Below are 25,475 nucleotides of genomic sequence, written 5' to 3' on the forward strand. Positions count from 1 at the left end.
ATAAACGAATAGTTGGCTTGTGGTCATCTAACGTCGTTTATTACACTTCACCCCGTTGTTTGTCCGACTCGGGTAACCGTCATTTCTCAACCAATTCTAGTCAACCTAGAGTAGAGCGAAACCAAATCCAAATCTAAGCATTAGCCTAAGACGTCTTAATACCCAAGGCGTATTAAGTCCATTAGTAAAACCGCCAAAAATCATGTCCAAGGTCCACGACCTAACGACATATCATATTGTTTGACATTTGAAAGATGTATGTGTGGAGACCTAATTGTTGCCTATTTGGGGGAGGGAATCTTAACCGTGCTTTGTTTTGTAGGTATGGATCGATTCCCCAAATTCGACATGATAGTGGAAGCCCCGGTTCTACTCAAGATGTGGTACAACGACCTCACTGTGGTCCACAAAAGGGTCCTCAACAAATATATAGGAGCCCTAACAGAACTTATCAATATGGTTGGGTGGCCTGAACTGATTGAAGTCCTCACAGGCTATTGGGACAACGAGAAAATGGTGTTCCGATTTGGAACCACGGAAATAACCCCGACAATTGAGGAAATTCGGGATGGAATAGACACAGTCGGTACAGGGCTTGAAAGAAGGGTGAGAAAGCGGGAAAACATCCTAATTCCTAACAAGCCTACCCTCGAGGATATTGTAAACTGGCTCGTATTAAGAAATGATTGTGCTTACTGGGCCGAAGGTTCTAGCGTCTCTTTCATGGATCTCTATGTTAGATTCGGGGATGCGAGCTTTTATGTGAATTACAACCAAGAATTTAGGGTCACTTTCAGAGAATGGGACGGGATCAGACCTTTGACATTTACCATTGCACTATTAGGCACCATGGTTTTTCCACATGGCCCGAGCCTCAGTATCAATACCCGGGTAATAATGCTTGCACACACTCTCTTCCACGGGCATCTGAACCAAGGGCAAATAAAGTATTATCCTATTGCACCTGTCATCCTTTCCGACATGTACCGGGCTTTGGGGAAATGCAAGGAGGGGCATCGTTACTTTCAGGGTTGCAACCTTCTTCTTCAATGGTGGATAATGAGTCACTTGATGAAGAGACATGGAACCCAAGAACTCCATACCCTCGATGAACATAATGCTCTTAAGAGTTTGAATGACATGTTGTTCTGGGCAGACTTGGAAAAAAGAAGAACTAGAGAAAGATGGGCTCAAATTTTCTCTGAGTTGAGAGAAGAAAACATCCAATGGATGTTCGACCGTTTCATCTCGAAAGATGCCATAGTACGGGGCGACAGACAACTGGTGCTTCCTCTACCAGGTATTCGAGGTATTCGCCCATAAGCACCCATTCGGGTCTTGAGACAGTTTGGAAAAAGACAGACTACACCTCCAGAAGCATACTACCGCATCTATGTGTTCGACATCAGGGATGATAGAGTGCCCGAGGCTTCAGAGATGTTGAGAGAATGGAAAAGAGCAGTGCGAATGAACAAGGACACTATTGCCATAGATCGATTTAATGCGGGGTATGATGAAACTTACAAAGCTTGGTTGAAGCGCAATATACAGGGTATCTCTTTCTCAGTTACGAACATTTACCGCAGTGTAGAGGACAAAGAGTCCAAAGCTTTGATAGAACTGAGAGAGGTAAGAAGAGAAGCCCAGGAAATGCACGAGCAATTTCTCCGAAAGCAAGAAGAGGATAAGTACGCCCTCGAAAGCGTAACTCAAGAACTAGAAAGCTTGAGAAACGATTTGGGAGAGCTTAACTTATGAATTGGAGATAAGAAAAGCGGAATGTGCCTCGAAGACTGGGAAGAGAAAGGTCGCCGGAGCGAAGGATACTTGCTAATGATTCAATATAGGCTTCAACATCTCATGGCGCAGAACAAGAGGAGCAGATCAGAGGCGGAGCCGACAGGAACATCTTAGCAGATTTCACCCCTGCGTGGGTTTTTCTATATGTACTTATTGTTATTTTGCCCCTGCGTGGGCTTGCCTTTCTTGTATTTCTGTACTCTTTTCAAATGACCCCTGCGTGGGCCTTTCCTTTGTGATTTTCGTTTATTCCCTATTTCCCTTGCTTATTTTCGCTTCTTGAACATCATTTTATATGCGAAATTTGCTTTGGGTAACAAAATGGTTCAATTCTACACATACATCTTTCAAATACGCTAGGCCTACCCTTGGCACAAAAGGGTCACATGCATGTTTAGGACGGGACATTTGTCTGTTTACTTGTGTGCTTTAACTGTTTATATGATACGTTGCTTTGAATGAGGATATTTTAGCCCACTCCTTGTCAAAATTTTCTGAAAATGCCAAATACAAGTCACCACCAAATGTCCGACCAAAATTCCATGAGTCTTGAGTTTCTCAGCCAGAAATAAAATCCTACTACCCAAATCCTAAAATACTACTCTATCATCTCAGGAAAGGTGAAATTGCCGCTAAGATGGAAAAGGGCAAGGGTATCGACATGGAGCTAACCGAGGAGGATTTGAGGATGGAATTGCAGCGGCTCAGGCAAGAGATCCAAGAAACTAGAGAAAAAAGAATAAAAGTGGAGTTTGCCACCGCGATCGCACGAGCAACAAATGCGGCACTAGACGCGGAGTTGGCAGCAAAGATGACAAAATGTGCTGTTATAGATGAAGAGACAGCTGATGTGCGGAAGAAGCGAGATGCCCTCAAAGAGATAACCGTGATGCTTCAGAAGCCACGTGGAAAACACTATTTCTTCAGCCAAGAGGCCACCAACAGTGATCCCAGAGGCGCTAGACCTGAAGCTACTGAAGAAGATACTGGTGAGGAAATTGTCTATAGACCTCCTGTCAAGGGACGGTGGAAAGAAGAGAATGAGGAAACTGCCCCCGAAGCATATGAGTTTACCCCCCGTGGCTAATACGGCAGTCAGAATAAGAGGTTTCGATGAAGGCACCATCTATTTTTTAGGAGTTTTATTATATGTTTTTCACTTTCCTTGTAATCACCAGAAATGAATGAATGAAAGTGAAAATTTCCTTTGTATTCGAACTACGTAGGGCCTGAATTCTCCTTTGGAGATACGTAGGCAGCCTTTCAAGGCCCGGCCCCTATCTTTTCCAAATTTTCTTTTCCCCCTCTTTCATTCTACAAGGAAACATTGAGTTCAGATTAACAAATGTCAGAAGATGCAACAAGAAGACCTTAGCTCAACACAATTTGACCTTTCTGAGTCAGTAGCCCCAAAATAAAACGAGCGAATTTCTGCTTGTTCAAAAAAAAATCAGTCCCTATTACTCGTGGGTTAACGTGTCCTCAAACGGAGCAACTTTTATATGTTTATCTGCTTTCTATGTGATATCTTGCATTATTCATCCAGAACTAATACTGATAGATTTGCCTTTGAGTTGTTTTTCTCTACAGGTAGTTAGAACTGATCTGTGTTGATACACTGGCCGATCATCCTAATTTTACCAGATCAAAAGGGCCTACAGATTCCTTTCCCAGCCAAAGTTCCCCAAGAGGAAAAACAGCAATGAGTGATAACAACGAAGAACCTGGCCTTACTGATGTCGTGGTGGCTCAGCCACCCCTTGCAGATCAGAATGAACTGATCCTACAGTTGATGCAACAAATTGCTGAGATGAGGGTTGAGATGCANAACCAAATAGAAAAGTCAAGCTCTGATACCACTTGTTGGAATGTATGCGTCCACGACTATCGATGGGACCAGGTCCTAAACACAGTTACAATATTAGACAATAAAGAACACATGTTGAAAGTAAAGATTGACAAGCAACTTTACATGGAAACCTCCTTGCTCAAGGGAGTAAAACCACGACATGTTTTCAACAGGACTTTTCAAACTGCTTCCACTAATCTTCTCCAAGCAAAAGTAAAAGCCAGTTTACAAAATGAGATTAGCCTGCTAATCTCCACACTAAGTAATATCTCCTATCACTTAGCTGAGCCAGAGCAGATACAACATTGCCCACTATACTAACCCGCACCGATTAATATAGAATTTTCTAAGCGGATACCACACCGCCCACTAAACCACCACTCTCTGGACGATTTAGATTTTGACTAAGGATCAATAATGTTGCCCACTAAATCACGTAACTCTAGATGACTTAGACTTTTAGAAACTGAAACAAGATCTGAATCCTTTATAGATTAGGATCAGATTTACAATGTAAGCACATGAGACACAAAGCTCTTAAGTACAACAAAGACTCTTCTTCACTCTATCAGGTCCCTTTGTTGAGTTGAGCATTGTTCTTCCTTGAAGATGGCCTTCTTTTCAAGCTTACGAATTTTGAGAGAAAATCCAAATTTAGTTTGCCAAATCTTGAGTTTGTGTATTTTGGAAAGAGATAATATAAATCAACACAAACTCATTGAAACAATGCTATTGACTGAAGGCCTGTTGTTTAGAATAGTTGTGCACCTACCACATCAGAAGTGGCAGCTTTTCTGACAGCTGTCTTGTCACCTTTTCATATCGCAGTCTTGCAGGGACCAGGTCCCTTGCAAACTTCTTTGTGGGTTCTTGAAAAGGCTTGTTGGCTAACTTCCTTCTTAAGATGAATGAATTTAATATGGTGTTTGTCATGTAGAAAATATCAACCATAAAGAGTTATTACCCGTTGGACAAACACCCTCGTCCATTTTGATTGGTGTAGTACGCTGACGCCTCACCAACCTCTGACACGACAGTTTTACAACTGTACCCCATTATAGATCTGGACGAGAGAACTCTACCTGGGACCAGGTCCCTGCATTTGTGAGACACTGAAACATATAATCTCGTCCACTCTTCCTATTGGTGTAAGACACTGCATTTTTCACATACCTCCTGACATGACAACTTTACATATGTACTCCATTTGTATCTAGACGAGAGCACTCTGTCAGGGATCAGGTCCCTACATTTGTGAGGATCATCAAAACACCTAGAATATAACATTTTCCCCTTTTTTGATGATTACACACAAATATTCCTCCCACTAAGTTTATTCCTTATTTTCCCTGTCAGCAGTCCTAATAACAAGGATACGGTTCCTTGTTAGATCGATAAGTTTGTTAAATCGTCAAAACTTCATATCAGCTTCGAACTAACACTTACCAAACAATTGAGAGTGATAAAAGGCGGTCTATTCCTCTTAAGACTATCATAATGACAAATCCTTTTGAATAGTTAGACTCCACGCCTTTTTAGCAGTGCAACAACAGACTTCTTTCCGTCAACAGTTGTATATGAGAAAGCCTTCTCACAGGTTGTGTGTACCTTAGAGCTTCTTCTCTACGGAAACAAACTCTTATTTCCTTGCTACAAGGGTGAATCGTTTAAAGACTATTCAATGCTCTTGATTCCTCTGACAATTCGCCAATATTGAATAACGTGCATGATCTGTTGTTGGCTATTTGCATTAGAATCTTTGCAGCCCAATTGATTTCCTTGTCCGGCATATCATTAGATGTGTTTTTTGTCATCTTTATTTTCTATATATGTCCTAATAAAATAAACAAAAGTAAAATTGAAAATCAGCTTAATTTAAAAATATAATTGTAATATCTATCAGTGTCCAACTTCTCAATGCACCTCAATTTCTTAGTCGAAGCATAAAAAAATATGCCAATGTACTTGAGGAGAAGAAGCGAGCGAAAAGTGTGTAACTTTTTGCTGGAAGATATACAATGTACATCCAATCATGGATGTAATTATAATTTATTTTTTTAAAAGCAGCGAAAAGTTAAAGCATGTTTGACCAACCTTTTGAAAGGTCAAACTTTTCTTTATCTAAAAAGAAAAATATTTAATTTGTTATAAATATGTGTTTGACCGAGATTTTGGTGTAAAAACAAATATTTTGGAGTACTAGTAGAAACTTTTAAGTAGAACTGAAAAAATGATGAAATTCAATAAAGACTTTGATTCAATCCCAGTAAAGACTAAAAATCAGTCAATTCTAAACAAAATATACTGATAGAGATGAAATGGAAGTAAATTTTAGCTATTTTTAGGTAAAATATCATGTATTTATATATTAGGAAATTTTATTAAATATGCATGAATATTTAATTTTCAATCCAACAACTAAAACAAATAACGGTTTCCATGATATATTAACAAAATGGTTGATTATATGTGGAAAAATATTTGGGATAACTCGTTGGGAGAGTTTAAACAACAAAAATTATTAATTCCAATCAGATTCTTAATCAAAGTGAACACACAAAATTAGGATGGGATAAATACTGAACCCTTAAATACATATATGAAGAATCATCATCATCGATCTTCAACACATGATAAAACTTTAAACGCGACGAACAAAAGTGAAAAACAAAGAAAATAATGAGAAATCTCACCTCTAGTAACTTGTTAATGGATGGTATGATTTATATCGATGCTTCAAAGCTGAATGTAGGAAGAAGAAGAGAGAGTTTTGTTCATTTCATGGTAAAAAGGAGGAGGAGGAAGAATTACATTTTAGCCCTCTTTGTAAATGCCACAAAAGACTATAGCAACATTGGATCAATGACAATTAACTAATGTTGGCAAAGGGTTTAGCACTCTTTGTTGATGTACATATTAATTGACGCTAAAAACTGTTTTTAGCTGAGAGCGCAAACTTGTTTCTATTGGAATAGGCATCATTCATGACCCCATTTTTTAAAAAAAAAATTATGACTGTATGATGGTGAAACCTCTATATTGATGAATAAAATTACAAAGCTAAGGGGAGCTTAAGCTCAACCATTATTCCAATAGCTGCTTCGCAAAAACTAAGGTTCTGACAAAAACTATACAAGTTTTGCAAAATTTTACGAGTCCAGAGTGACTCCATTGTCCTGTTTCTTTATGAACCAGGAAAATTAGTGCTTCAGGTGCTGCTAACTCTGTACTCAGAGCTTGATTCGACTAGTGTTTATATAGTGGTAAAGGTCATGCGAAACAGCAAAAGATAGCTCAAAACGAAAATTCACTAGCCATGGGGTAAATTTCTTAAATCGTCACAAGTTGATGAAATTGTGTAGTAAATCCATTTATCTCACATTTATATCAATAAAATCACTCAACATAAATCTTATCTCCTACAAAAAAAACTTCAACCGAAAAAAAAACCCATCTTTTTGAACCGAAAACCAGACATGGAAGGGGATCCCAGGAATCAACTTGGTGGGCCAGACATGTAGGATCTAGTGAGGTTGGTGTGTACGCAGCTTTCCCCTAACTTTTGAAGGTAGAGATATTATTTCTGATAGACCCTCGACTCAAATAAAGCATATCAAAACATGTATCAACCTGAGTGGCCATTTGAGGAAGTTAGTGAATTCTCAAGTTTTGATTTTAGGAACTAACAAGCATTAGTAAATCAACAAGCACATCTTTTTTTGCACTAATGATATTTATATTAAACATAAAAATATCCAGAAAGATGCAGCAATACAGAGACATGATTAAAATTTAGAGCTGAAAGTCTTTAAATCTTTAGTTTACAAAATTCATTTCCGAGTTTATGTCGAATCATCTTCAAAATCTTCTACCTTTCTATCTCCATGTAGATAAGTCCACCGATGCCTTTCCCTCTCATATTTTACACACGGATCGTCTTCATAGTGCAGACGGTCCAACCCTCCCCTTACTGCTTTGCTAAGTTGTGAATCGGAGATGTCCTCAACGATGAATTGTGAGTCCCTTGCCAAAACACAAACATCATCTCTAGTCCCAACTCCTCCAGGCAATCTAGCCGCTGCATCTCTTACCAAACAATGGAGTGTGAAAAAAGGTGGTCTATTCCTCTTAAGAATATCATAATGACAAATCCTTTTGAATAGTTTGCCTCCACGCCTTTTTAGCGGAGCAACAACAGACTTCTTTCCGTCAACAGCTGTATATGAGAAAGCCTTGTTAGGTTGTGTGTACCTTAGAGCTTCTTCTCTACGGAAACAAGCTCTTATTTCCTCGCTACAGGGTTGAATCGTTTCGAGACTATTCATAGCTCTTGATTCCTCTGACCTTTCGCCAAGATTGAATGTGCAGGATCTGTTGTTGGATATTTGCATTAGAATCTTTGCTGCACGATTGACTTCCTTGTCCGGCATGTCATCAGATGTGTTTTTTGTCATCTTTGTTTTCTATATGTCCTGATAAAATAAACAAAAGAAAAGTTGAAAATCAGCTTAAAAATATAGTTTTAATATCTATTAGTGTCCATTTCTTAGTCGAAGCATAAAAAAATATACCAATTTACTCGAGAAGAACAAGCGAGCGAACAATTAAAGCATGTGTGACCAACCTTCTGAAAGGTCAAACTTTTCTTTATCTAAAAAGAAAAATATTTAATTTGTTATAAATATGTGTTTGACCGAGATTTTGGTGTAAAAACAAATATTTTGGAGTACTAGTAGAAACTTTTAAGTAGAACTGAAAAAATGATAAAATTCAATAAAGACTTTGATTCAATCCTGGTAATTAAAGACAAAATATCAGTCAATTCTAAACAAAATATACTGAAAGAGATGAGATGGAATTAAATCTTTTTAGATATTTTTAGGTAAAATATCATGTATTTATATATTAGGAAAATTTTATTAAATATGAATGAATATTTAATTTTCAATCCAACAACTAAAACAAATAATGGTTTCCGTGATATTTTAACAAAATGGTTGATTATATGTGGAAAAATATTTGGGATAACTTGTTGGGAGATTTTAAACAACAAAAATTATTCCAATCAGATTCTTAATCTCCAACTTAATCAAAGTGAACACACAAAATTATGATGGGCCAAATACTGAACCCTTAAATACATATATGAAGAATCATCCTCATCGATCTTCAACACATGATAAAACTTTAAACGCGATGAACAAAGGTGAAAAACAAAGAAAATAATGAGAAATCTCACCTCTAGTAACTTGTTAATGGATGGTATGATTTATATCGATGCTTCAAAGATGAATGTAGGAAGAAGAAGGGAGAGTTTTGTTCATTTCAAGGTAAAAAGGAGGAAGAAGATGTTGACTGAAAGAACATGAATGGTGAAACACAATGTGTGTTTGATTTATAGAAGTTAAAAGGGCTTAAAAAGGAATATTAATTAAGAGATGAAATAGATTTTAATAATCTTCTAAATTAGTCAAATCTAATCTCCTCAGTAAAAATATTAATGTTTCCTCCCTCCAAAAAAGATATATTCAAATTCAAATTACAAGACTTGGTATATCTAATTTTTTGTGTGAACTTATATGATGGTTTTTATGCTCTACTTATAAGATTATAGATTACTATTTTTCCTAAATATAATATAAGATATTTAACATGGTTGTAGTTAAAATTCGTGTGGTTTATACGTAAACAATCTACATAAAGTAGGATTTCTTAATTTTTCGATGAATTCAATAGCATCGATAACACTAACATAACAATTGTAATCAACATGTGAGGTTCAGGAGGGTCTAGTCACTAGTGTACTTAAACCCCACCCCTATTTCAAGAAGGTAGAGAGGTTACATCGATTTAAGCAATGCATATCAAAGCATGTTAAAAAATAAGATACACAAGTAAATAAGACTAATCAAATACTCTAAAGCAAGAGTAAACTCAACTAGCTACTGACCTTTCATCCTAATTTTCAATCTCTACAATCTCCTACCTAAGGTCATTTTTCGATAAGCTAAAAATTTCTCATGTCCTATTTAATCACCCCATCACAATACTTCTTCGGCCGACCTCTACCTCTCCTTAAATCCATCATTGTCAAATTTCCACACCTCCTCACTAGACCTTTTGTGTATCTCCTCTTCACATGCTTGAACCATATCAATCTCGCTTTCTTTAGCTTGTCCAGCACATTCTCTCTGATCACCTTGTCTTATATATCTTTATTCTTAATCTTATCTCTCCTAATATGCTCACATAGCCACTTCAGCATCCTCATTTTTACAACTCTCATCATCTGAGTATGAGAGTTTTTAATTGACCAACACTCCACTGGTCCACCCCCATACACATAGTCGGCCTAACCACACTAGTCTATATAAAACTTGCCGTTAAGTTTTGATAGTAGCTTCATATTAACGAATTTACTAAATCCAATTCCATTTTTTTTATTTGTTTCCAATGAGTTGCATCTTAGCAAACCCATCGAGCCTCTAACCAAGTCCGCCTTTACAAACTTGTTTATTCCGGATAATTGGAGAAGCTTACTCACTACTCCTTCAATATTGTATAAATGACTCTTGGAAGGTACCTTAGAGAATGCAGGAAGAGGTACTGCAGGAGATCAAGATACTATTAGTAGACCATGGAGTGATTACTAGGCACTGCTTTAGAAAAGCTAACAAAATAGCGGACAAACTGGCTTCTATGAGCCATAATACTAATGTAACTAAGGTATATACACAGTATAGAGACTTACCAACAGCCATCAAATGTTTGCTAACTACCTATAGATGGCAATTCCCATCATTTAGAGTCAAGATCAGAAAATCGGGAAGGCTCCAATATGAGCCTCCTTGAAGCTTTCCCTTTGCCACTGTTTTGGGCTAACTTTTTTGGTTTCCGTCATATGTATACATCTTCTATAGAATGCTAATCCTAGCCCTCCTTCTTCATATGTAATCAGATTTCAGTGGCAATCAAATCAGTTTTGGAGGGGGAAAAAACCATCGCGCCTAGTTCTCTTTTTGCGAATAAATTTTTGTTTGTTTTAGATTGAAATGAGTCACTATAAGAATATATATTCTATATGCATAGATGATGTGATTTTTTTTTATTATGTATTAATTAATAACAATAAGTTCACTATTTTAAAAGCTACATAAACAATTTACAAATCACTATTTCCTTAATAGTAAAAGACATTGAACATGATTGTAGTTAATATTCATGTGATAGAAAATAGTGCAATCCTTTTTTCGATGGATTCACTAAAACCATATGAATTATGAATTAGATTCCAATAAAGCTGCACTTAGAGAACTCATAACTCACTTCACTTCTCACTTGTATTAAGTACAATCAAGCATAAAAATTATTCCAAATATTTTTTACAAAAAGTAAAATCAAGCGCTAACTCCATCTTATATTACAAGAAGTCAACAACATATTTCAAAAAAAGAAAAAGTTAATTTTTTTTGGATCCTATGACACCGACTAAGTATTTTTACACAACTACTTAGAATGAGAACTTAAATAAAATTGAAAAAATGATGTCTTTGGACTAATGACTAATAAACTGGTCGATAAAACTATAGAGATTCAACTCACCAGACTACATCTAACCTACCGTTCTCCACAAGATGTCTTTCTCATGGCTTGCTCATGAAGCTGGATAATGAGCTAAAGTACGCCATGCCATGTTTGACATGCCCAGAGTTCTACATAAAAACGACGTTTTTCTTCACCATGTCTTTTTCATCTTTTATACCTTGATTTCTAGTTATACCCCCGAATTCTTGAATGGATCTCTGCTTTCTCTTATTGACCTTTGTGGCTACTGTTATCAATGGAATAGTAATGTCCAAAGGCTGAAGGGCTTGTTCCAACTCACGCCACTCCAGATCTTCGATGTCACCATCTTCATACTTCACCCTGAACCAACCAACTTCCCCATCAAATTCAATAACTTTCCCATAGTAATACTGGTCCCCAAACAACTTGCGAACTTCTCTTCCTACAAGCCATTGGCCAAAACTAGAATTCTTATGTGATTCTGCATCAGTAACTATTGGACAGGGAAAATTGACGTCAGCATTTGAAGAAACAGGAGGCAATCCATTAATAACAACAGCTGGCTCTCCAGGTATCTCAAATACTCCAGGTGCTAAAAACTCCTCCACATCACTTTCTTTGCACGGAAAATCCATTTACAGCAGTCCTTCCAATCAGCCCTATGAGTAGACGACCAAGTTTCTGTTATACAATGGAGCTTAGCACTAACAAATAATAAAAAATTAAACCGAAACATCAATAAATACGGAAAGAATAATCGCAACACTTGATAATCGCAATTCAGATCCTTTTCAAAGAAAAACTAGAGGAAAACAGAGAAGATAATTCAATTAACCAATAGCCTGTTAACAGCAAACATGCCATTTCAAAACACTATTATGACTGCTAGATTCAGAGCAGCTTTAGCAAGTATACGACTAGTTGACAATAAATGAAGAAGTCTAACGGCATGAGGAAACAAAATATAAAACCATAACACTCTTCATTTACCTTGCGGATTAATTGCTAAGAAAATAATTTCTTGTATATTTTTTATAAAAATATGAATAAGATTATGCAGACATTGGACACTTGCTACCTGTTTGTATGTAAAAAAACAATAGTAATACTGATGACAACAGTTCCTTCTCAATATAGAAGGAAAAAGATTTAAAGCAGTAACTACATTGCTAATATGTTACTCGCTTGGTCAGAATTTTTCTCTCTTTATCATTCTTATTTATTTGCAAATTTAAGGAAATCCTAAACTACCAAAGCCACGCAGTAAGTGAAAAGAAAATCAATAAAACTACTTCATTCCACATTTTACATTGTATCTTTACCAAAAGAAGAGAAAAACTGAAAGAAACAACACCATCAAAGTCGACAGGATATGCAACATTGCAGCTATTCACTAGAGAGCTAAACTCATCGACAAAAATATTATTATTAGTGCTAGGGGTTCCAGAAATCCACGTTATCAATGCACTTGCAGACTATATAAAGGGAAAATCGTAAAAGGCACTATAACATTGAACGATTAAGTTATTCATAGGTAACTCTGAACTACCAAAGCGACACAATAAGCGAAAAGAAAATCAATAACTCTACCTCATTCCACATTTTACATTGTATCTTTACCAAAAGAAGAGAATAAACTAAAGAAACAACACTATCAAAGTCGGCAAGATGTGTAACATTGCAGCTATTCACAGGAAAGCTAAACTCATCGACAAAAATATTCGTAGTATTAGTTACTACTAAATTTTACCATCAAGTTCACTCTGTACTAAAAGATAATCTTTACAACAACAAAAATATACACGGAGTAAGGTGGGGTCTGAGAAGGGGAGGATGTAAGCAGACCTTCGGCTCAAGTAACTCATAACAAAGCAATGTTAAAAATAGCATATAGACGCAAAGCAGACATAACAAATAATAACGGAAATCATTACATAGCATTCAAAAAAGGCACAATACCAACATCAAAATAATGTGATAACTGAAGCAAAGAACAATATGTATTAACAGAAATCAGAAACCGAGTGGGCAGAAACTACGAGATTAGTGCTAATGCTAGTTTAATTAATTGGAAGTTTAGTACTATAAAACAAAGCACAACATAGCAGATAAACATTTTCCGCAGAAATGTTCATACACTAATACCAAAAAAAGGCGGATTAAGAAATAGGATTAGATCACTAAACTGAAAGGTTAGTACTAATTTGAAACCGTTAATCGCACAAAAAGCAATTGAAGTAAATTAACAATTCGTCGTGCCAGTTAATAAAATTGACAGGGGAAGGGGTTTAGGGCATTCGAGTTCATGAGAGAATAAGAAGATCATGCGTGAATTGGAACTCACAATTAATATTATTAACCGGAAAGTGATGGACAAAGAGTTCGCCGGAGAGAAAAAGGTTGAATTTTGACGCCGGAGAACGAGTTCGATGACGGCCGGCAAATTCTGGAATTTTATCAGATGAACTTTATCCAGTCAATTTGCGGTCTTATGTTAAAAAGGCAAATATGGCTAAAAATTTATTGTTAAATCATTTTTTATGGATGAAAATGAAAATGGATAATTAATTAATTTCAGTAATTAGTGTAAAAGTGATTTTTTTTAATCTTTAATTGTCTTAATTTTAGAATAATTTATGACAAGGACAAATTGAAATGAAATAATTATTTAATAAAAAAAAAAGGAAATAATTAATTCTCTCTTAATTTTTTTAAATTGATAAATATTTATGAATAACTATATTTAGAATACATTGTTACTACTTCAATTATTTAGTTCTTGTTATCGGTTATAATTTATAGGTCATAATCATGTAAATAAGAAATTATGATATACGAGATTAAACTGAAAATGTATTAATGTAATTCTATAAATAATCTAGGGTAACAAGTGTACTTCTTATGATTTATTTGGTACTTTTTCATAACGACGATAAAAAGTTAGATATATCTTAATAGATGTATAGCAAAGTACTCTCATAATATGTCAGGCACACTACTTATTTATTCGGTATGAAAATGATGCAAGAAAATATTGGAGAATATATTTTTCCTTAGCTTGTTGAAGTTTGAAAGTACTTCCTTATGTGTAAGAAATGTTTAAAATTTTGTTATTGGGGCAAATCCATCCATAAAAGGTGTTCATTATATTGTTATTGACCTATATTAGTTGACCGTCCTCCTGAAACTTTACTGATATATCATGTAAATATACCATTATAGGTGTAGGGATTATATAAGGTTATTTTCCTAATGTTTCTAATGAAAAAAATAGATGATTGGATTAGCTATGTACAAAAATACATACCTTGCATGAGTGAGTTCAGAGGCGGAACCAGTATTAGAAGTTTGGAGGTTCTAAATTTCCTTTCACTTCTTTAACATTGAGTTGTCAATCAATTTAGTTAGGACTACACACGTTATTACTTAATTTTCTAGTAAAAATATAAAATCTACGGAAAAGCTATTGGGTTCGTCCGAACTCATGAACCCCACCTAGTTCAGCCCCTGCTTTCATCTTCTAGAGAATATTAAATTATATTGTGAAAATCAAAAAATTATTTGTCTTGTAATTATTTCTATTGAAATGAAATTCAAGTTATAGTTGAAAGAGATCCGTTTTTACAAGAAAAAAAACTTCTGTAAATTTCCTAAACTAGGTATTTTCATTGAAATGTTACATATAGTACATCTAATAAATTATAAATTTGTTTGTATGGACATTAAAAGTACTAGTTCATATAGCAATGACATTGATTTATTTCTTTATCAAATAATTAAAGCTATATTTTGACTATGATTTCCGCTCAAATTATTATCATCTCTATGATATTGTCATTATATTCCAAGAGTGGGGAAATACATTTTATACTCTTCTGCTTGTTCTTTTACACCTTATTGTTAACAGGATAATGATAATAAAAATAAAAAAATAACACAAAAATAATCATTCATCAAAATTATAATGAGAAAATATGTAATTTTTATATATTAATGTATAATATACATAAAATATATTTTTATATTATACTTAATTAGTAAATATAATTATTTTAATGGATCGATCAAATATGTAATTTGTTCGTGATAATAAAGGATCGTATTGTTGAAGTTGTTTAAACAAGACACTAGCTTGTGGACATTATATTCCTAGCCACTCCATTCCATTCTACTCAACCAAACTCACATCCCTATATGTCCCACTAACACATTATATTGTCCCACACACATATAATTACAGGTATGACGTGATGGAAATGATTTATTCTTAATCAAAAATCTTAGATTTGAGCTTTAGATATGGAGAAAATTTTATTTGGAGCGTCATCCTATATTGAAGTGCGTGATTTGAATCTAGTCGAAAATTTATTATAGTGCGTGATTCAAATTTAATCGAAAATTTATAGGACTATAGATTAATCTTTTTACGCAATTTCAATTTATACAACTTGATTAATTTCATTTTCAAATGTACCATTATATAGTCTTGAACTACAGTTGTCTTGTTTTTCCTCCTCTCGTGTCTCTTTCATATGTGGCCATAATTTTGTTATACAACTTTTCTTATAGTGGTTGTTTTTGGTCTAATGCAATTTGTTTTGTTGCTATTTTTAAGATTTGATGATACTTTTTTAGTATTTTTGGTAAATAAATCTTTTTCCAACGCGCTGTTCCCTAAATTTAATAAGAAAATAAAATTTGTTAGCATCTATATCTAATGAAAACTTAAACTTGTTCACTTTTTAAATACATTAAAAGACCAAAAATGTTCAATAATATATTTGAAAACCTATCAAAAGTCCCAAATATTTTCTTTAATTCTAAAATGTCTATGTTATCCTTAATGAATATAGCTACATAAACGTTTATGATTTATTTTAAATTACAAATTTAATTCTTTCTTAAATTTTGTATTGAGTTAAATTATATCATATAAATTGGGACAGAGAGAGTTAAATTGTCATGCATGATTTAGTCAAACACACACCCTATATTAAAACCCCACACTTTCACCAAAAACTCAGTTCCTTTTACCACCAATAATGCACATGATCCCATAAAAATGATGGAACATCAAAAATCCTTAGAAGCCATAGTCATGGAAGTTCTTTCTGCCTTAACCCCTCTTCAACTCACAAAATTCACCCACCACTTCTCCTCCCTCCACCACCACAACTGCCACCGTATTTTCTCTCTCCTCTCTTCTCCCACCCTCTTCTCCCTCACTCTCCACCACCTCAACTCCCTCTCCCTCCACCGTAAATCCCTCCTCATCGCCCGCCACCTCTTGTCTAAACTCGCGATTTTAGCCTGCTTCATGGAGAAAAACACGATTCTACTACCATCACCATCAATCACTACCATGAGTCTTCGGGATGTGGATGCGGTTTTGATGCTCTTACTACTATGTGAATTGCGCCAACATGAGCCTGGGGGGTTGCACAACGCCCCACTATCGTGTTGGCGCAATATTCTTCGTGACTATATGGCTAAGGACATGTTGAAACTATCCGGTATTGAAAGTTGTAGTAGTGAAGTGATAATCAAGTTCATTGAGCTAGTGGCTAAGTGCAAGAATTTTGTTAATGTCATGGCTTGCGATGGTGGTGACCAGGGGCGGAGCTATGGGTAAAAACATTCTCTCCCCATCAATATATATATACGTTCATTGTATCAATTTATATGATGTTGCTTGACTGAACATAAATTTTAAAAAAGAATTTTATGGTCTAAAACAACTCATAGATTGATATTTTTGTACGGTGAAATTAACCTTTTAAAGTTAAATTGTTAAAGAATGTAAATATATGTTATTCTTTTTAATGTTGACCAAGAAGAAAAATATGTCATACAGTATAAATTAAGACGGAGGAAAAAAAAATTTACTTGTCACACGTAAAATGTTGTACTCCTTGACATAATTAAAAAGAATCTTTGAGTAACACAACACGTTCAAAATCCTAATATTTTTTCATTTGTTAGAATTTCTGACTCCGTCATTGATACTGATGAGCGTAAAGACAAGAAGAAGTTAGCGGCATCCGTGGCGGTGGTGGTGTCGTTACCGTCATCTAACGGTAGTGGAGATGATCAATGTGTGATATGTAAAGAAGACATGAAATTAGGGAGAGATGTTTGTAAATTACCATGTGATCATTTTTACCATTGGAAATGTATATTGCCTTGGTTGAAGAAGACAAACACTTGTCCATGTTGTCGGTTTCAGTTACCGTCAGATGATGTTTTTGCTGAGATCCAACGGTTGTGGGATGTTCTGGCTAAGATTAGTGGTGGTGCCACGTAGTTAATTAATTGCAGCCAGAAAATTAAATTAGTGGATTAAATTGTAGTAGCTATCTTTTTCAGCTTATCAATAATCCAAAAAAATATCTGTACAAAATTTATTGTTACAAGTGGAGTACTCTTTTTTCCACTTAGAACACGTGGCAAATGCATAGATATACATGTTTTGTCTTAGTCAATCATGAGTTGTGGACTTAGACCGAAAGCACGACACGAATCGCAAGCGCGTAAGCACAGGTTTTCTGTTTCAGCCTTCTTTAGCCACTTTCGCATCTATGGTATTTCAAAAAGCTTATTTCGTGGCGGAACATTTATCAATGTCAGCAGATTGGTGAGGGCTGGGTGTCTGAGGATAGGTTAAGGCAGAGCCTACTGGACTTGAAACATCATGAGCAGCAGGATGTTGAGGTCCGAAGTAGGCTCACTCTTTGGTTTATAAAGATCTTGTAGTAGCGGATTTAGATGAAAAATTATATTGTATATATAAAATAAAAATTATATTTTGTAATGAATATATATAATATATGCTGAAGTTTATCATTATATGTGAATTTGGGAGTTTAATTGGTTTAAATGCGAATAGTTAGGATTAATCTGGATTTAGTAGGAATTTAACTGTGGATTATTAGTCCATTAAGGATATTATAAATGCTTCCGCTTTTATTACGACGAGGATTTAAATTTGTGCAAATTCTTAACGGAAGGGAAAAAATGTTCATTGTTGGATAGTAAAAAAGGCAATTTTAATCTTTTTCAGTTTAAAACTATAGACTATTAATTAATAAAACATCAGAGATTGAACTTATAGAATTTATTCTAATTGCGTCTCTAAGAGCACATCAATGGATTATTATCTTATAGATTCAAACGAATTCAAAAGCTTTTTGATGAATAGATCTTATATATATTTTATATTTAAAAAATTATTACATATATATAAATATACTGCGAATCCAATTACTAATAACGTTGAATATTAGATGAAAAGGAATAAATATAATGGATTAACATGGAAAATGTGTAATATATTAATAGAGGTAAAGCAATGGGAATCACTCGTTCTTGATAACGTACTTCGTTGACTCTTTTGCTTTGTGGCTGAGCTTATGTGTTTAGATATACGCTAGATATTCATTTTAATCTGTGTAATGATATTTAATTAAACATAATTTTTAGTGGATATAAATCGTCTAGAATAGGTATACTAGTGATTACTATATGTGTATTGATATTAATTTAATTTAGGTTATTATAAGATTCACATCAAATATCATATATGCAATTTTATATCGTCAATCAAAAATTTAGATGCTAGATCAATAGTTATATTTTTCTAGTAGGAAGTTCTTGCGTATGATTTTTCCTTATGGACTTTTTCTTTAGTAAGTTTTATATGGTGAAATTTTCAAAGCAGATGAGAAAAGTTTGTATAATATGCTGTCTTATGTTTATAGGAGAAAATATAACTGTCTATCACTTTTTATAATTTTTCAATCGTAATATAATATTCGATCATTATTGAAGTAACTTTCTCGTATCCATAATCTTTTAAATCTTTGTAAAAGGCAAAGGTTCATATGAACTTGTTTTTTTTATAAAGTAGATTAAGAAATTTCTTTTTGGGTCAAGATGTATATATAAGAATATGTATATATCATAAATGTTTATCTAACCATATTTAAGGTTTTTATTGATTCAGCTTAATATTATTGATATGAAGATTGAGCTTACTTCATCTTAATAAAAGATGGGGTGGCAATAACTCAAGTTATCAGACAAACACACATAGTACACTTTTTTTTAAGGGAAAAAGGACAAATATATCCCCGAACTTTCAAAAATGGTATACGAATACCCTTCGTTATACTATTGAGACACTAGAGCCCCTGCCGTCCAAAAAGTGGAGCACTTATATCCTTCACACTAACGGATGGACACGTGGCGTCATCCTATGCCTCTACCCGATTTTAGCCCAAAAATAAAGAACCCACCCGAATTAATGAAAAACCCACCCAAATATTCTATACCCACCCACTTACTAACATCCTAATAATATACCCAAATCAAAATCTCCCAAATTCTCGATCAATTCTATGGCACCTTTGCCGCTAGTGACAGCGACGTAATTAGTATGAAGAACATCATCATCTAATCAAATACTAAACTTCAGTTTCCTCTTCTTCTTCCAAACAAAAAAATATCGTTTCTTCTAGTTTCCAACTTCAGATCCGCTTGCTCAAGTGCTTATTCAATTCATTACATACTCACCCTCTTCTTCTACAAATATACATTGTAAGCACACACAAATAATTCGAGAGTGGGACGACAAAATCGAAAAGCCCATCTAAAACATCTATGACGTACACCTCTACTTCTATTTAGTAAACCTCATATTTTAGGGCTTCTATCCTACAATGGCTTCTGTAGTTCAGTAGCAATAATATGCATAAGATGAAGTTGAAGAGTTTGTTAAATTTGTAGGAAAGGGAAAGGGGATGAGTGTTTCAAAGAGCTTTCCAATGGCTTCTGGTCATTTCTCCATTTCTTTTTTTTTTCTTCCAATTGTGTAATGAGTTTCTTAGTATGACATCTGATTTGAGCTCTAAATGATCTTGTTGAAATTTTCTTATGTGTTGTAGTATTGAGGCTTTAATTTTGATATGTGATGATTGATTGATAAAGAGTTTTTGTGACATGTTTATGTGTAAAGGTTTTATATTTTCAGCTTATTTAGTGTAAATTTGAAAATAAATTTGATAGATAGTGTAATGGGTTTCTCTAGCAAATGAATTTTCCATCATGGATGAGATCTTGATTATTGAGAATGGAGAAGAGATGATGACGGGATTGAGGGATTTGCTTCAGAAATGTACTCCACAGATGTTTTAGATTGGGTCGGAATTTTTAATTCGGGTCAGGTAAATAGATAGTTGAGTGGGTTTTTAGTTTTGTAGGTGAAAGTTAAAACAAAATAAAATAGGGTAAACTTTTAAGATATCGCCACGTGTCTCTCCGTTTAGTGTAAGGATATACATGATCCAAAAATATGACGGTAAGGGTATATATAACCTCAAAGTATAACGAAGGGTATTTGTATACCATTTTTGAAAGTTCGGGGGTATATTTGTCCTTTTTCCCTCTTTTTAATGTTTATTTGGTACATGGAACTATTTTAAATTTCTAAGGATTTAAAGTTGCAACTCTCAAGTGCAACTTTGGGGGAGTAATACACGAGTTTGTATTACTTTAATTTGACATGAATTTGAACTTGTGATATTTTTCTTATTTGCATTTGTTTAATGAAATTCATTTACATTAAATATGTTATTTATATGTATTACTACAAAAGCTTGGTGTATATTTAAAATCTATTATTTATTTATTTTTTAAGAAAAAATAACAATTTGTGGCGGCGCGGTCATAAGCCTCCACACATGAGATTATGTAAATATTGATGATATCATATCATTGTAACGTTAAGCCCATGCACGGGCAGCTCTATGCTTAGTAAAATAAAGCTTATGTCTTAGGTCCTAAATTTTAGGGGCCTTAAATTTTTATCAATAATAAATTATGTGTTAAAAATTTTATAGAAAAAATTGATTATTTATGATTAAAAGTATAATATTTTAAAAATATATTATTTTACCCATTTTAACATCTTTTGTACTTTGTTAAAAATAAAAATTAATAATGAAAACTAAAAAGTGTTGAACAAAGTGAACTACAAATTATTTTTTATTTGTTTTTAAATTTTAGCTTGAAGCATTACAACAAGCATATTAAAATGGGGTATACCAAGTCATCAACTTCATGAGATTATATGGTTCTAACTCTTATCTTTATTCAATATTTGTCAACTTATTACTTATAGAAATAAAATTTGAATAAATGTGTATACGAAGTTTGTTTATATTTTAGACCTTGAATTGAAATTTCGCTTTAGACTCCCAACTACGTTGAGCCGGCCCTAAGCCCATTCAAATTACTTTTTTGGAAACATTGAAATCAAATTAGGGAGGTCATAATGATCATATATTAACTTTAAAAACCTCAATTAATTAAGAAATAATCTTGTATGTGACCGTGACGGTTATTATGGAGGTTCTTTTAAATTGTCATGCAGTTCCTACTTTTTTGCTTTTCAATTTGTCCATTTTCATCATAACCATTGTACTTATAAAGATTGTCATCAATAACTCAATATGAAATTCAAGCACAAAATTTAAATCAACGTCAAGCACTTGAGACACCTTCAATAGAGACAAGTGTAGAGTGTAATAGCAATGTCACTCAAATTGCTCGTGAACCCATAAAACGACTCATTTGATAAAAGAACTTCATGAGGCAGGACACTTAATAGAAATCGTGTTATAGTTATATATCAATTCCTTATTTGGATTTTTGACAGAGATTGTGAGGTTCGATTGAAGTGAGAAGCATCATGTGTCGTTATACTATATATCAATAGGAATATTCGACGAGCTTGTTTGAATTGTCTTAAAAATTGATCAAATCTATAAATTAATATGAAAAAACAATGTATACAAATACAAATAATAGTAACAAAGATGAATACAATTATAAGAGTGCTGAAAATAAAGTGTAAAGGTCATGTTTGCACTATAGGATGAAAGTAATTACATTAATATTTATAATTTTTATTATACCATAAATTTTAATTTTTTTCTCATTTCCTCCTAAATATTACTGACTCTATCCCTTTTTATATGTCATTCTTTTCTATAAATAGCTGGTTCATAATACTTATTATTTCATAAAATCAATGCATAAATTACCATATTGTTCCTTTTTTACCCTTGTGAGTTATTAGCTTTGAAAATTAATATACATTTGGCCAACTTAGAAAAGCTAAGTAAACGATTCATGTTCGTTGGTTAAATTAATTAATCAAAATAAATCAATTCATATTCATTGATTGAAAACTTGAGTTCCAAAAAAATTAAATAAGGGTAGAAGGGTAAAGTTACATCATTTATTGATGCAAGTGCAAAGTAAAAAGGTGACATACTCCCTCCATTCCATATTAATTGAATTTTTGAGGCATTTTTCATTTTTCAAATTAACTTAATTGTTCAGTTTTCAAGATTACTTTTAGAGTATTCTTCCAATTTTACCATTCATTTGGATTTTCAATGTGATGACTTCAATAAATTTGACAATAATTAATAAGGGTAAAAATGGAAAACTATGTTCAATTTATGTCTTAATCTATTTTTCTTAAAGGGTGTGAAACACCTCAAAAAATCAATTAATATGGAATGGAGGGAGTATAAAAAGGGACGGAGGGAGTATTATTTACTCCCTCTATCCCTAATTATTTGTCCATTTTTTCTTTTTTGGTTGTTTTTAATTACTTGTCCATTTTGACAAATCAAGAAATGACAAAAAATATTTACCTATTATATCCTCAATTAATTACTTTAAAAAAAGATAGAATTTCTTGAAAATTTTAAATTTTTAATTCATCCACTTGATAATTAATAGGGATAAAATAATAATCTCATAACTATATCATTTTTATTAATAAGTGTGTCAATTCAAAAATTGATAAATAATTAAAAACAGAGGAAATAATAAATATCACGTAATTTGAGGGGGAGAGAGCAAGTATTTATATAGAGTTGAGAAATAATTTTAAAGTAGTTAGTACAGCAGTAATACTTCAACGTTGGTAGGGACAAATTGTGGCGTTCTTTTCTTATCAATAAAAATTTGTCAATCATTTATATCAAATCAATATATACATTTAGGGCTCGTTTGGCCATGTGATATGGTATCATGATATGAAATCATGATATGATATTATGATATGGAATTATGAGATGAAATTGAAGGTTTGTTTGGACATGCGATATGGAATTTTTTTGTGTTGTATATTTTCTTATAAACAAAAAAATCTCATAAGTTGTAAAACTATTAAAATAGCCCAAATTTTTTATCCAATCCTATCAAATAAATAAAAAATTATAAAATCGCATAATAAATTATTACAAAGTTATTTGTTCTCCACTTAAGTAATTGTTTTATCAAACTTTAATTTAATAAAAAAAATTGAACATAAATTGTACTGTACTAGTCTTTAATATAATCCTCCCACATAGTACAAACAATTTTCTCACGTTGAACTTGCATTTCTCGATCATGTGACCGAGAAGACGAACCAACATTGTTACTTTGAGCCATTTGTTGGTCAATATCCTCCACAACAATATCTTCATGTTCATAGACCATAAATATTTCATCACTATTTTGGTATTTTCGCAAATAATTATGTAACACTGCACAAGCTATGCCAATTTTCACTTGTGTATCAATATCATAATGGTCCAGTATTCTAAATCTATTTTTCCAAGCTCCAAAAGTTCGTTCAATCACATTGTGCAGAGATGAATGCCTATAATTAAATAGTTCTTTGGCATTTTGAGGCTATCTTTCATTTCCTCGATAATCTTGCAAACGATAGCGTAGTCCTTTGTATGGAACTAAAAAACCTTTTGTGTTTCGAAAACCAGCATCGACAAAATAATATTTATCTACCAAAAAACATTTTATAAAGAATTACTAAAAACATATGTGACGTAAATGAGACAGTTTTGTGTAAATAAATAATATTTATTCTAAGGATGGAATTTAAAGTTACCATGTGGCGGAAATATATAACTAAATACTAATATCTTACTAATTGCCTCGCAACTATTTTAACATGCCAGTTAATTGTTTCAAGTAAATGTTGAAAGTTTCACAATCGTGAGGTGTGAGTTAAAGTGACTATACGTTGGTGAGAATAATAAATTTTATGTCAGTGAGAATAATAAATTTTAAAAAGTAATGATGTGATTATAAATTTTATTTACATATGAAACAAATGGTTAGTAGATATAAATGTGGGGTTGTTTTAACAAAATATAAACTAATGGATCAATTATTGAATTAAAATATCTCAAATCATGATATGGAATCACCATGTAATTCTATATCATGGTTTTTGGAGAATATGGTATCACCTCTCATGATATGGAATCATGAGATGGAATCAGCGTAAAATTGCATGTCCAAACGCTGATTCCATCTCACGATACCATATCGTGATATGGTGTCGCATGGCCAAACGCCTACTTATTATACTTTCTCTGTCTCTAATCACTTGTTTATTTTCTAATTAACACACTTATTAAGAAAACAATTATTGATATAGTGAGTTTATTATTTTACCTCTACTAATTATGAAGTATATGAATTAAAAAGTTAAGGTTTTCAAAAAGTTCTATATTTTTCAAAGTAATTAAATGAGGGTATAATAGGTAAAAAAAATTATTCTTTCTTGATTTGTCATAATGGACAAATAATTAAGGACAACTAAAAAAGAAAAAATTGACAAGTAAATAAGGACAGATAAAGATAAAGTATGTATTTGCATGAAAATTTTTAGTACTTAATTACAGTAGTATATTTAATGGAGTTTTACAATTTGGGTCTAGAGATGATATAGGGTATGCAGATTTTATCCTTTTCTTATAAATATAGAAAAGTTATTTTCGAAAGATTCTCGATTTAAAAGTAGTAAATTCAAATATAAAGAATCGAAAAACATAGCAATTATTCCCTCTGTCCCTAATTACTTATCTACTTTTGAATTGACACAACTATTAAGAAAATAATTAATGACATAGTGAGTTTATCATTTTACCCCTATTAATTATGAAGTGGATCAAAAATTCTACATTTTTCAAAATAATTAGTCATTTAATTGAGGGTATAATAGGTAAATAGAATTTGTCATTTCTTGATTTGTCAAAATGGACAAGTAATTAGGGACAACTATAAAAGGAAAAGTGGACAAGTAATTAGGGACAAAGAGAGTATTAGTTAAGGGAAGCAACAAGAAAGGAAGAAGAACATAAAATAGTGTGATAATCGAAACATAATAAACAAA

General features: G+C 33.1%; 4 protein-coding genes across 4 annotated transcripts; 2 read left to right on the forward strand and 2 right to left on the reverse strand.

Moving 5' to 3' along the window:
• Nucleotides 1-324: 324 nt before the first annotated feature.
• Nucleotides 325-1,758, forward strand: LOC125864252 (uncharacterized). The gene is made up of 2 exons (XM_049544159.1): nucleotides 325-1,284; nucleotides 1,348-1,758. Exons 1-2 carry the CDS (start codon nucleotides 325-327, stop codon nucleotides 1,756-1,758), a joined length of 1,371 nt encoding a protein of 456 aa, XP_049400116.1.
• Nucleotides 1,759-7,491: 5,733 nt separating this feature from the next.
• LOC125865985 (uncharacterized) lies at nucleotides 7,492-8,079 on the reverse strand. Its single transcript, XM_049546264.1, has one exon. The coding sequence runs from the start codon at nucleotides 8,077-8,079 to the stop codon at nucleotides 7,492-7,494; it is 588 nt and encodes a 195-aa protein (XP_049402221.1).
• A 2,925-nt stretch (nucleotides 8,080-11,004) lies between these two features.
• LOC125865988 (dirigent protein 17-like) lies at nucleotides 11,005-13,658 on the reverse strand. Its single transcript, XM_049546266.1, has 2 exons — nucleotides 13,560-13,658; nucleotides 11,005-11,874 (listed from the first exon to the last, which is right to left on the reverse strand). The coding sequence occupies exon 2, from the start codon at nucleotides 11,848-11,850 to the stop codon at nucleotides 11,362-11,364; it is 489 nt and encodes a 162-aa protein (XP_049402223.1). The 5' UTR covers nucleotides 11,851-11,874; nucleotides 13,560-13,658; the 3' UTR covers nucleotides 11,005-11,361.
• A 2,565-nt stretch (nucleotides 13,659-16,223) lies between these two features.
• LOC125865981 (E3 ubiquitin-protein ligase SGR9, amyloplastic-like) lies at nucleotides 16,224-17,739 on the forward strand. The gene is made up of 2 exons (XM_049546261.1): nucleotides 16,224-16,843; nucleotides 17,198-17,739. The coding sequence occupies exons 1-2, from the start codon at nucleotides 16,278-16,280 to the stop codon at nucleotides 17,517-17,519; spliced, it is 888 nt and encodes a 295-aa protein (XP_049402218.1). The 5' UTR covers nucleotides 16,224-16,277; the 3' UTR covers nucleotides 17,520-17,739.
• The last annotated feature ends 7,736 nt before the right edge of the window (nucleotides 17,740-25,475 follow it).

Source organism: Solanum stenotomum, chromosome 5 (genome assembly GCF_019186545.1).
Source record: "Solanum stenotomum isolate F172 chromosome 5, ASM1918654v1, whole genome shotgun sequence".
NCBI classification, from domain to species: Eukaryota; Viridiplantae; Streptophyta; class Magnoliopsida; order Solanales; family Solanaceae; genus Solanum; species Solanum stenotomum.

Bases quoted from the DNA above. Each gene is read 5' to 3' on its own strand.
- LOC125865981 (XM_049546261.1), top strand. From the start codon at position 16,278: ATGATGGAACATCAAAAATCCTTAGAAGCCATAGTCATGGAAGTTCTT. The intron at 16,844-17,197 runs GTAAAAACATTC...TTCATTTGTTAG, and splicing joins GACCAGGGGCGGAGCTATGG to AATTTCTGACTCCGTCATTG.
- LOC125864252 (XM_049544159.1), top strand. From the start codon at position 325: ATGGATCGATTCCCCAAATTCGACATGATAGTGGAAGCCCCGGTTCTA. The intron at 1,285-1,347 runs GTGCTTCCTCTA...GTCTTGAGACAG, and splicing joins TACGGGGCGACAGACAACTG to TTTGGAAAAAGACAGACTAC.
- LOC125865985 (XM_049546264.1), bottom strand. From the start codon at position 8,079: ATGCCGGACAAGGAAGTCAATCGTGCAGCAAAGATTCTAATGCAAATA.
- LOC125865988 (XM_049546266.1), bottom strand. From the start codon at position 11,850: ATGGATTTTCCGTGCAAAGAAAGTGATGTGGAGGAGTTTTTAGCACCT.